Below are 12,986 nucleotides of genomic sequence, written 5' to 3' on the forward strand. Positions count from 1 at the left end.
CCCGCTGGCTATTAAAAATCTCCTGTTTTTTTTTCTCTTCATCCTCAGTGTTTGATGTTTTGAGTTAAGCATGTGGCAAAGCAGATGCTCATTAGCTTTCTAGAAAATTAAAATTCAGTCTCAGAAGTTTAATTTTTTTTTCCATACGTAATTGATTTATTTAGCTCTTAGAGGGCGGGAAGCATAAAACAATGTTGCGTGTGAGTAAAAGTGACAGTGAATCAGATGACCAGAACAGTGCAGGTGACTCCTCCCCATCGAGTCTGTCTAATGGGTCGCCTTGCATCGTTTGTCCACACAGTAGGATCACTGGTAATCAAAGGCTAATCTGCAAGCCAGTGGTGGCTTCTCACCGGTAGTAAGCTCTGAATGATTAGAGGATGGGGGAAAAAACACTCTCTCTTATGCAAAAGCGAGTCTTTTTACATGTTTTAGTTCTGCTATGTTCCGGTGTTGCCCAAGCTAGACAGCTTCATGAAATCCATCTCAATGATGCCAGTTGAGTAGAAAGGTAGATATGATGAAACATGATGAAAACTCTCGCACTTTATTCACGATAAAAACCACTTTGCTCTCATTGCCCGATCATCAAAGCGGAGTCCTGTGGAGATGTTGCAGTGAATTGTAGGGTGTAGCTTTGGCAAACGTTTCAGCTGAACTCATTCACTCACTTGGCTCTGTTTTGATCTTTCTCATTATGTTGTCAGTTCTAGATAGGGTGAAGGGTGCTTACATTTAATAGGTGTATTTATGGTGTGTTTTTCTGGGTTTCTTACCTCATGTTTTTGCTCCTTGTGTTTTATTTATCTGGGTTTTTTTTCCCTATTCACTACTCTCTCTTCAGGCCAGAAAGCACATTTTGGAGATCCACACACGGGACTGGAATCCCAAATTGTCTGAGCCATTTTTAGATGAACTTGCAGAAAAATGTGTCGGTAAGAGTGACGTTTAAGTATAAAACATTATGCCAATTTTGAAAGTGACTGCAGTGTGTAGCTTTACTTTAAAGCTCCAGGTGTTCAGGTAGAACAATAAAAGACAATTGAAAAATTTTCACCATGAAGTGGCAGCAGCTCACGGTGGCTGTGCCAAAAGAGCCAGCGTAAAACCCTAATTAGGAAAACAAATGATTCACTAAGCTTTGTTGTTCTCTTTCTTACAGGCTACTGCGGTGCTGACATCAAAGCACTTTGCACAGAGGCAGCCTTGATGGCGTTGCGCCGCCGCTATCCCCAGATCTATGGCAGCAGCGTCAAACTGAAGCTGGACGTCGCCTCTATCGTCCTGGGGCCTGGCGACTTCAGCAAAGCAATGAGGACAATTGTCCCAGCCTCCCAGAGGGCTTTGGCTCCCCCAGGCCGAGCCTTGTCCCCAACCCTCAGGCCCCTGCTGGCCACTTCTTTCTCCTTGGTGCTGAAAGCTCTGCTCCGAGTCTTCCCCCATGCTCAGTGTACTGACAGGGACAACACACACGGTAGGCGTCTGGAACCCAGGCACCTGTGGTTTCAATTCTATCATGTGTTTTCCTTTTCTTGCTGCTGTTTTTCCACTGTCACTCTTGCTCTTATCTCTCTTGCCACCTGTCTCTCTTGTTAGTTTGTTTTTCCTGTTGGTACTTTGTAGTATTTGATTATCTCTATCTCGTTCCCCAACCTTATTACCAAAGTGCTTTGTATCGCCCTCACACAGTGAACATAGAATCTGTAGTGAAACATCTCCCCTGTGTATGCAGAAGTGATGGCACAGAGATTGGATAACTAGTCATCCTGTGAGCGCTTCAATAACTCAACTCCCACTCCAGTCAACTGAAGACTGTTTACAGCAGATTAGGCTCGATGCAATACTCGACCAGTTGGAGATTGCTTGCAGGAATCATACTTCTAAAAGCCATTAATGACATGAAAATCCCATAGCTGTGCATGATGTCAAATGGCCTAAACATCTCTACCTAATAAGCAGATTTGCTTTTTTTTTTTCTTTAAATTTAATTTTCTTGTTGAATTTGCTTCATTAACATCAGCAGCAGTGCTACTTTCAGGATTAAACTTTTCAGAAACAATTTTTTATGTACCCGTTTGCCGTCAGTACACTGAGTAAAGCCAGGAAAAGTGAGTAGCCACATGTGTACATGATCAATGTTCCTCACAGTGCTAGGCGGTGACAATCATCTGCTAGAAGAGGACCTGTATAGCGACGATGACAATGAGGAAGGCTCTGCTTCCATTTATGAAGTCCAGCCTGCTGCATCCCCAAAGAGTCAGCTCACCTCTTCTGCAATGCACAGACCCTTCCTCCATTTCTCCTCGTGAGTTCACCAAAGATGGCTTTTATGTGCTTTTTTGTGCAAAGGCGCTTACGTGTCATAACCAACAGATGGAATGAATGTTGTGTCAGAAAAAAACATCTTTTATCACAAGACTGCATTTAAGACCTACTCAGATAAAAAAACTTCAGACTGCTCTACAGAACTGCATTTTCTAACGCTGAAGTTACAATAACTTTGTACAAACAGGTGCTATCGGTTCTCATTTTCGCCATTTAATTCGTGCTACAATAGCTCCAGTGAGCCTTGAAATACTGCTATCTCCTTAGATGAAGGCAACCTCTAAGGCAAAAAATATACAGTTGTTCCACTGGGAGTATTTATTAACAATCCTCAGCTGTAGAGTCAAAGGGGTTAGATCATAGGAGAGGATGAAAGAGGAAACAGAAGGTGAAAAGACGACTCACAAACCAGAATTGCTATTGCACCTTCTATTTAGAAATGTAGACGGGCAAAGGAAATAAACCGATCAAGTACTTGGCCTTTGACTTTCCGTTAACTTGAACTATTTGATAAACACATTAAGCACTTATCAAGCTTCTTGCTTTCAAGCTGTATAAAATTTGCTCGCACTGTGTGTTAGATGCACATAGGAAAAGCCCCTGAAGGCATGTCTAGATTTGTAGATTAATGGCACCTACTGGATTGAATGCAGGCAAAGCCATGCTTAAGTGGCTTATTGGCGTTGTTATCAAACAGCTGTGCTGCAGTAGGACAGATTTTGTCAGAACTCTGTTTCAAAAACATGTCTCCTCGAGGTTGAGTACAGATAACAATTACTGCAGAAGTAGAACTCATGTAACTCTGAGATAAGGGAGGAGTCCCAGTCATTTTTGCCTTCAAAAAAGCCATCAAGTAAAATGCAGAGCAGGATTACTAAGATTGTGCTCCCACACAAACCTTGAAAACAACAATAAGCTGCTGCAAGCGGGCATGTTGCCTTGTGCGTGCACATGTGCACAAGTAATGTGTTCACAGCTGGGTGTTTGCAAAACCATACTGAATTCCTGTTGTTTTTCCTCTGACCACTCTTCTTCACGTGTGGCTTATTTTTCTGCATCACTTGTGTGTGGGATTGCTTTTACACCAAATGCCAAAGATTCATTGCAATTAAAAGCAACTCTTACAGACTCGGACTAAGCTGTAGCTTTTACAGTGAGTGCACAAAAGTAAAAAGAGAACAATGGGGCTTCTGCTGTGACGAGGCTTTTTAAATGACTGGAGGACTGTTGTACTGCACTCATATAGTGATAGATGATACACTAACTGTGAACTCCCATCTGCCTCTAGCTCTGCCCTCCAACAGCCCACAGCATACAGGCCTCGTCTGCTCCTGGCAGGGGCCCCGGGCTCAGGACAGAGCTCCCACTTGGCCCCTGCCTTGCTGCACCACCTGGACAAGCTACCAGTACACCGCCTGGACTTGCCCACTCTCTACTCCGTTAGCGCCAAGACGCCAGAGGAGTCCTGTGCTCAGGTAAAGCGCAAACGCATACCGATGCACTGAGAAGGTGCAGACATGTATTTATTTAACTGAAGTTGTTTTACTGTGAGAACAAAATTTGGAGACAGTAGGCAATCTGCTGGCTTCCACAATCTTTATTTCCATTTCTTCAGTTTTAGAAAACATTGTTTGCTTGACCATTTTCCCTGTAGGTATTCCGCGAGGCCCGCCGGAGCGTGCCCAGTGTAGTATACATGCCACATATCTCAGAGTGGTGGGACACAGTAAGTGATACTGTGAAGAGCACCTTCCTCACCCTGCTGCAGGATGTGCCCTCTTTCAGCCCTGTCCTTGTCCTCGCCACAGCTGAAACTCACTACTCAAAGCTGTCAGATGAGGTAGGAACGCACACACGAACACCTGAGCTGACATTTTGAGATTTTCCTGAAGGCTTGCAACCTTTTTTTTTTCTTTCATTATATGAAAGAGAAGATTGTTAACCCAGTGTCCTTTTTATGTGGTGTTGGAGGTTAAAGCATGATTTGAAGGGTTTTTTTTTCCTTTGCTAAGCTGTAATGCTAGTGCAAACAGTGCGTCACAGTAAATGTCATCTGCTCCCACAGTTTTTATCTACTTTTGCTTTGTCACCCGCTGACCGCCACACCTCACCCAACCCTTCAGAGCAGTCAGCTGAGGGGAAACACTGAAACCCTAATCATCAGTCATAATCACTATCGTAACAATCCCCCCTCCCACGGTAACCCAGTCTCCCCACCTCCCCACCCCCTCATCAGGCTTGTCTTTTTTGGGTTACCTTGTTCAACCAGAGATATGAAAAATAAAAAGCAAAAGAAAATAAACATTGTTGATAAAATGAAGGCAACAGAGCCTGCAAAGAATGAAAGACTGGTTCATTTAAAATCAAAACATTTTAAATGTCATTATTTTTTAATTTTAGAACTTCATTTATTGTGCTTGTTTATATTGGATATAGGTTTGTCCCATAGTGAGGGGCATGTAGGAATTTTTTTTTTTAATAAAACAAAATTAAAATAATTGCTATATATTGGATATTCTCTGTAGAAAAATGCAAAGCTGATAAGCCTATCAATTGATTCTGTTGGCTGAAGCTAAAACAAAAAACGGACCGGATCTAAATCTGGCAGCACTGACAACAACGCTTGAAGTTCTGTTGCTGATGACACAGACTTTGCTAACCAATGACTGATGAGGGAAAAAAATAGCAAAAAGCCAACAGGGAGTCCTTACTCCCACCCAAACATTCAAGGAAAAATGCTGCAGTTTAGAGCAGTCTGAAAAACCAAATAATCAAGCTTTGTACCCCACACTGTGCCCCAGTCTGCACTGTTTTCTGACTGTAAATGAACATTTAGACTATATGTGTGATGATTAATGGTTGACAGACAGATGAATATTGTTGCTTAACACTTGTGGCTTTATTTATTCTGAGAAAATACTTCATAGCTTGACAGTGTTGACCACTGACATTTTCACTGCTGGAAATTAAATGAGCCCTCATTCTCAGCTGTAGCAACCTTAATGGATTGACTTTTCTTTAAATGATGTGAAGATTGGTTTCCTTGAAATATGCTACACTGGAAGTGACATTTCCACTAAGCACTTAAGATAAGCTTTAGTTTGTAGGTGTGTTTTAGCACACATGACTAAATCCATGTTATGGTGTAATCAGTGACATAAATTGACTGAAAGATTATTTATGATAAGCAGGTTTTAAGTTTCTAATAGTTTTCAGACTGCCCTGAGATGACCCTAAATGGTGGTTAAAGCCAGACAAAATGTAAGAAATCAGAAAGTAACTATTTGAAGCTAATGGTATAAAAACTCAGTCATTCCTGCTGCTGCTAGAAATAGTTTCTGTTGCACTACTTATATCTACAGCCTTTCTTTTAAATCCTGCAATGGGAACATAACGAGTACATGAGTTGGTTCCACTGATTGGGAGTATTGTTCAGGCTATTTAAAAGCTTGTTTCATCTACTAATTAGACCCATTTGCTGGATTTGTTTGCTTTATCAATCATTTTTAGGCACGGACATGCCGCAATCTATGGCGCTTTAAGTGATTTGGCCATCTCTGAGAGTGTTGTTTCTCTCTCTGGCACGGAGAACACAGTGACAGCTGCTGTCTCAGCTCCAAGCCTCAGCAGGGAATGGCTAGGATCCCTCCCCAGCCAAAACTGACACTGCAGGCTTGGGTCCAACTACATAATTTCCCTCCCTCCCTTAACAGTCGTTCAGCCTGCTAAGATTGACTCCCTTTTCTATAAAAGTAGAAGGAAAATTTGCTCCAGGTTCAACACAAAGAGTGTGGAGGGATGGTGGCATCCCTCAGTATCTTTGCTATCTATCTAGTTGTAACACCTTTTGCTGTGTCTTTGATGCATTGCTATACTGTTCAAGTGCACAATAACTGTATCAACAGCCTGTAGAGTGTGAATTCTATCCACTGCTGATTGACCATAAAAGCATGATTAATAATGCATTGGTAATCTGGTTGCAGTGCCAAGGAGCAATAAATACAGTGTAGTAACACTTATGTCCTGTGAGATGGATGATGAGGCGTAGTGATGTTTCTACAGTGCGTCCTTCAGCCAGACTTGAGTTGCAGCGGTTTTGCTGTTTTGCTGTTCACGCTTGAGGTTGGGCTGTAAAGGCCAGTGTTGGGCGATACGCCGCAATAGCACAGTTACTGATAAGACATTGAAAGTGAACAGCAAATCTCGCCTGCTGCTTCACATTTGCACAACTGATGCATCACCTTGGAAAGAGGGTTTCAGATATCTGACACTGACCTCTTCAATGGTTTCTAAATGCATACTGGCTCTTTTGTGTCATGCACTATTTATGTCTCCAAAAGCAAAATCATCACTGACCATTGTTCCTCAGTTCATGCTAAATCTTCACTTATCAAAGCACAACAGTGTGTGCACTGGCAGAATGAATTGTCACTTCATATTCATCTATTTTCTTCTGCTTTTCTGGGACTGGGTCACAGTGGCAGCAGGCTAAATAAAGTAAGCCAGCAGAACCTCTCTCTCATCCATGTCGTCCAGCCCTTTTTGGTGATGGCTAAAATGTAATCCCTTTGGCATGTCCTTCCAGTTATTTGTGCCGCTGCCTCTACTGACTCGTTTCAGAGCAAAGGAGCCTTGATTCTTCTCGGAGCTCCTTCAGGATGTGTGAGCTCCTCGCTCTCTTGCTCTTTCAGTAACTACAGAAAACTCATACCAAGCTTGAGAGAGAGTTCATATGTGAGATTCAGAATGCAGTCCAGTGAATGAAAAGCTCCTGCTGATGCGACACATTCACGGTCCATGTTATCACCATCTGGGCTTCAGTGTTCCAGTTATCCATTACTCTTGCAGATTTCTCACTTTTATTCCCTAGATGCCGTGTAGTAGGTAGGGACTTGGGAATTTGATTCAGGTTAGCCAACATGAATGTGATTTTACTAAATAAAGCCTTTAAAGCATTGGAGATGGAGATAAGTGGCTCTATAACCATGAAGTGAAAGAACGGTGATAATGGAAACCTACGTGTCTCTTGTACGCATACACAAACTTTTCATGTGATTCAATTTATAGGTTTGCAAACATTGATTTCTAGCTACAAACTTTGAAAGTTGTTGTGTAAACCAGCTCAAAATCTTAACAACCCTAATCTGAGTCTATAAAGAATAGGTGTCCACTTTTATTTAACAGTCTCTCTAGCCAGTAGGCATTCCCTTTATACTTTCCACCCTCCCTTCCTTTTTAAACATTCATCTGTCTACACATTACTGCTCTCTCTCCTGGTGTTAATACACCTGCAGCCTTTATCATAATAAAAATACTGTGAATCATTACCTGCTGTGTGCTACCTGCACGATCTCTTTCTGGCTCTCCTACTGTTTTTACTCAGTTTCTCCTTTTTTAACCTCTTCTGAGGGGAGAGCAAGCAATTCAGAGAGTGTGTGAAAGAAAGACACCAGATAGCGGTGCAGAGCGAGCAAACATGCCACAGCTAAGGGTGAGGATCGATGTGAATGACAAATAGCGGGGGAATTATAAAGAGTAAAGTCGGCGCTTCGTCAGCAGCGGGGCATCCTGTTGGAACTGGTGTTCAGCTCCATCACAGAACTAACTTAGGATACTGCATCCATGTAAATGTACACATTGGCAGGTTATATGATCTTCTGCGTATGACCTGCTGCAGAGGGACTACAGATGCAAATGAGCCCAAGCTAACTCGACATTTATGTTAATATTGTTAATATTGTCCATGGTCCCTTTTCAAATAAAATGAATTAATAATAGGAATTATAATGATGCTCTCACTTGAGGTCTTTTGACTCCAAGCGTGCATTGTATGTGATAATAAAAAGTTCTGCTTCAGGTTAAACATTTGGCTATCAGGGAATGAGGTTATTGTGCTTTTTTTTAATTTATTTTTATTTATTTATTTTTAAATACTTACAGTTTAGTCAGTCCTTCTGAATTATACAGGTTGAAACAACAGAACTTGCAGGCAGACCAAATTTAGAGTCATTGAAACATTGTTATTGAATCCTGCAGGCTGAGAGGAAAAAATACAAACAAGCAACCATTAAAAGAAAACGCATCAAATCAGACCATGTAACTCATCCACTACAGGGTCTCATGTTCAGCACAGTTTTTCCATATCTGTTGTTTTCCATTAAGAAAATTGACTTCAGTTTAATTTAATTCAATCCAATATGAACAGTTTTTATCCATTAAAATCCACCACAGTGCTATTTGTTTTTCTTTTTTTCAAAACACTGCTTAGCTGTGCACATTCACTGAGGACATCTGTAATACTTCATACATGCATTATATTTAGTAGAGTTGTGGTTGAGAATTTATCAAACACCTTTTAATAGCATTAGTGTTTATTAACCCATTGTTACCCACTCTGATTTGCAGTTTTTGACAGTTAAGATAACCTTTATTATTCCTACAGATGGGAAAGTTGTTGCTTTTATAATATAAGAATTTCCCCACAAGAAATCTGCCGCGTGTTTAAGGCGATGCATTGTCTGCAAACCTTGGACAGTGGGCTGTTTATCAATTGGGTTCTATTAGAAATAACGAGTCCCGTTTTCTTTTTACCGCTTTGGTTTGCAATTTGGACTTAAATATTTTCCACGTTCATTAAGTCCTGTGCTTGGTTTCTGCTGTGCTATTTTGTGCATTAGTTTAATGTAGCGACAGATGAAAAGAGGACTCGCGTCAATGTCATAATTATTATTTATCATTGGCTTCTGTGTTAACAAAAGTGTACATAACAAACTTCAGTGGAAGCAGTTAGTTTGTGCCCCTGGTATCAAACTGAAATTAAATTGGCTCAAAGTGGAATATTTTCACATCTCATGAATTCTACTTGGAACAAAAATGAATGAAACAACTGCCTTATAGTGCTCAATGAAAAAGGGCACCTTAGAATAAACATACTAAGTATACCGGCGTGGCAACAAGGTTTGACATGTTCTGTTGGTGAGTCTTTTTCAGAAACACCCTTATTTCTTTTTTCCCTTTTTTAAAAACTCCTTTTTCTTTTCTTTTTTGTTAAATACAGGTGAGAAGTATATTCCAGAGGACCTATGGGGAAGTAGTTGCACTGTCCCCTCCGGGAGAAGAGGAAATACGGCACTTCTTCTCTGACCTCCTGTTGGTTCAAGCAGCCAGGCCTCCACCACGCCTCAGGAATGCAGGTATCTATTTATGCATGCATAAGTAAATAGCATAATGACTCATTTCTTCTGTCAGTGCTAGAGGGCAGTGTTGGCTGGTGTTGACTGCTTGTATTATTCCCTCTCTAGCTCTGGTTTCGTATTTCAACTCTCCTTTTATTTTGGATTAAATGTAGACTGGAGGAGCAAATGTTATTTGATCGGTATGTTAAAAACGGTCCTTGTGTGTGCGCGTTTGTGTACGTGTGTCCCTAATTCATATTCTCAGATCAAAGCTTTGTTTGACGTGTTCAGAATTGGTTTAATTTCACCTCGGCAAAAATATGTACAGATGTTAAGGTAATTAGCGTGGTGCACACAGAAGTGTAAGATTGGCCCAGTGTGAAACCTGTGAATCCTGGACATTTCTATTTCTCAGCCACATCAAAATCAGGCCACAGCACCCCTCAATCACATCCCCATCCACCAGTACAATTACCCCCTGCTATTTCCCTACTGCTCAATCTCAGTGTTCCCAAAGTCTACTGTTCCAGTTCAATATGAGAATGCTGTCCACCCGGGCTTTCAAATGGAAATGGTGTCCAGCATTCATCTTTCGATTCCTCATTGATGCAAACCAGGAGGGTCCCCTGCTGTACTCGCTCTGTGCTCTTCAGGGGCTCCTGCCTCTCTAAGACAGCAGTCTGATTTCCTGCAGAGAGGCCAGCAGAAAAGCACAGAGGAATTGCTGTGAGAGGGCCCGGCCGCGATTAACCATAATTAGAATCAGGAGTTGGATTGCTGCTGCTGAGTGAAGCGCCCTTAGGTGCTGTATAGCCCTCCTAACGATATCGGCTCATGCCTTGGGCAAGTATGGGCACCTCTAGAGACGAAGGGTGAAGATCTGCTGGCTTTGCTTTATCGCTTCGCCACTGGCCAGAGGCTGTTCCTAGGTGTATTTCAAAACCAGGGGAGTTTTATTTCGTTAGCTTAATTAATCTTTAATCTAGGGATGCACCTTCACTGCTTTTGACATTTATTACTGTTTTTCTTTGGAACAATAATTGTTTTACTGTTTAAATGTCCAAAGAGGGTATGATAAGGATAGACAACTCCAATGAGCTATGAAACTGTTATTTATTGACTTTTTTTTCCCCCCCAACAATTTCTTTGTTTCGATGGCATAAAATCAGTAAGAAGCAGGAAAAGGTAACACCTAATTAAAAAAATTGGCATTGGTCAGACAGTTATTTTGTCTCAGCGTATCCTTACATGTTCTTCTTCACTGGACTAAGTTTGTTTGTTGTTTGCAATGGTGCTAAAAGGAAAAGGTCAATAATGACTGGTGTCTGACTTTAAACCAAAAGATTTTGTTTAGCAGCTTTACTTGTGCTGATAGTTGAGCCAAATCTTTGGTGCTTTGTTGCTAAGCTATAGACGCTCACAGTTCTTAAATGTGTTAGATTTTTTTTTTTTTTTGTCTTGCTGGATGGATGGAAGCAGTGTGAAAACTTTATATACTTTATGCACTTTTCTTGCTTTTCCTCCTCAAACAGATAAGTGTGAAGAGGTTCTGCCAGTGGCGGAGGCTCCAGGCCCGAGAGTCCTTTCAGCAGAGGAACAGCGTCGCCTGGCTGAACAGGAGGAGAACACATTACGGGAGCTCAGGCTCTTTCTCAGGGACGTGACCAAGCGCCTGGCCACTGACAAACGTTTTAACATCTTCAGCAAGCCAGTTGACATTGAAGAGGTAGAGTGGAATTGATTTGTGGAGGGACTGACGCCAGCTTTGTCAAACTGTGAATGAGATCACAAACTCAGTGTTTATGTTTCAGGTGTCAGACTACCTGGAGGTGATTAGGCAGCCCATGGACCTATCCACTGTCATGACAAAGATTGACACCCACCAGTACTTGACAGCCAAGGACTTCTTGGTGGACATTGACCTCATCTGCAGTAATGCTTTAGAATACAATCCCGACAAGGACCCTGGAGGTGAGAAGTAGTTGGGCTTGATTATGAATCCACGTACATAAATACAATCTCACCAGCAGGCTGTCACAAATGTAAAATAAAAAATTAACAAACAAAAAAAACTCATAAATAGTCTTGTATTACCAAGGTAGGCTGAGTATATCTGTTCTATCTCATAATTAACTCAGATCTTATTTTGATATCAAGCTTTCTATACACCCCTTGGTAGTGAAGCAAATTAGAAAATTTCCCCAAAAGTTGTATAATTATTTAATCCCCAGCTTATTTGTGATATCGTCCCTAAAACTGGCACAATATCTATAGAAAACTCCCAGTGTCCAATTTCCTTTGATGTTATATCAACATATCCAAATAAATATGAGCCTGTGTATCTCTAGTCATGGCTGTGTTCCATTAGACCACCACTGGTGAGTAAAAAGTAATTAGATGTAATACTTAATGACTTAAAAGGAGAGCTTCCAGGCGGTAAAATTGCTTAAATATGGTTTTCTCTAACTTGGAAATTCAAATGCAGTACATACGGCCCCCACTGAAAATAGCATTTCCACAGTGTACTTCATGCTCTGTAGCTGTGGAAGGCTGCATATGCATTAAAATTTAATTTGTCTCCTTTCTTGCAGTTTGAACTGAATTTTACCCCATCCACACTTCATCTCAGCACATTTTCCAGGCTTAGAATGGGCTTTATAAGGATTGGTGGGAAACACTTGTAAACAGAAATATATTTCATTTTCTATACCTTACACATATGTCTGAATTTTGCATGACAGGAAATGTTCTGGGGTGAATAGGTTCATTTAAGTTCAGTTCACAACCACAACACAGCCTCCTCAAGGTGATGTGTTTTATGCAGAATTTACAATTAATATAATATAGCAGTTAGCATTAATATAATATATTATTATATAATTATATTATTGTTGCACCAAATGATTCAAATCTGATATAATGTTTACTGAAGGCAGCATGTGGCAGGCCTGCGTTAAAACATTCACTTAAAATTGCTGTTTTAATTCTTGCCTTGTGTGTTTAGCTGCCTCGGCACCCTTGCTAGAATATAGCTGCCCGATACTAATGGGAAGCAATTCTCTGCCCAAAGGAATAAATCATATCTCTGTCTTTGCAGCCGAGGTCCTGGGTCATTTGTTGGAATGCAGGGCCTACAAATGATACACTAAAGGGAAAAAAAATTGCAATTAGGCAATTTAATAAAGAAGACTAACGAAGCATCTTGTCTGCTCACCCTGTGCTTGGTCCAGGGAATATGGCCCAGACCCTGCACAATTATGCTGCTTGGGAAGTTCTCCACCAGCTCTCCTAGTGCTTGGGAAAGAACCTCATTATCCCTCTGTGGTCGGTTTCTCCTTGTCCTTCACACTGAATTTAGCGTAAAGTCCTCCACGTCCAGTCATGTTGGTTTGCTTGCTTTATACCTCCCCACCTGGCTAAATAATTTGTTTAAAAATTGGGATATCTCTGTGCTCCACAGTACGACTCAGGGTTAGAAATACTCTT

The 12,986-nt window shown here is 41.1% G+C and overlaps 1 protein-coding gene across 1 annotated transcript in view; it reads left to right on the forward strand.

Annotated features, from left to right (window-relative positions):
* The window catches only part of atad2b (ATPase family AAA domain containing 2B), a 66,342-nt gene that overhangs the window by 9,792 nt on the left and 43,564 nt on the right, over window positions 1–12,986 (forward strand). Inside the window, exons 15-22 of the mRNA XM_085383403.1 lie at window positions 845–935; window positions 1,163–1,474; window positions 2,149–2,305; window positions 3,614–3,800; window positions 3,980–4,165; window positions 9,383–9,518; window positions 11,033–11,226; window positions 11,312–11,471. Of these exons, the coding sequence (XP_085239529.1) occupies window positions 845–935; window positions 1,163–1,474; window positions 2,149–2,305; window positions 3,614–3,800; window positions 3,980–4,165; window positions 9,383–9,518; window positions 11,033–11,226; window positions 11,312–11,471 (1,423 nt within the window). The remainder of the gene's footprint in view (window positions 1–844; window positions 936–1,162; window positions 1,475–2,148; window positions 2,306–3,613; window positions 3,801–3,979; window positions 4,166–9,382; window positions 9,519–11,032; window positions 11,227–11,311; window positions 11,472–12,986) is intronic.

The sequence above is a fragment of the Rhamphochromis longiceps genome, linkage group LG15 (genome assembly GCF_057381845.1).
Source record: "Rhamphochromis longiceps isolate RC_006_pf linkage group LG15, R_longiceps_female_GT1.1, whole genome shotgun sequence".
Taxonomy (NCBI): Eukaryota; Metazoa; Chordata; class Actinopteri; order Cichliformes; family Cichlidae; genus Rhamphochromis; species Rhamphochromis longiceps.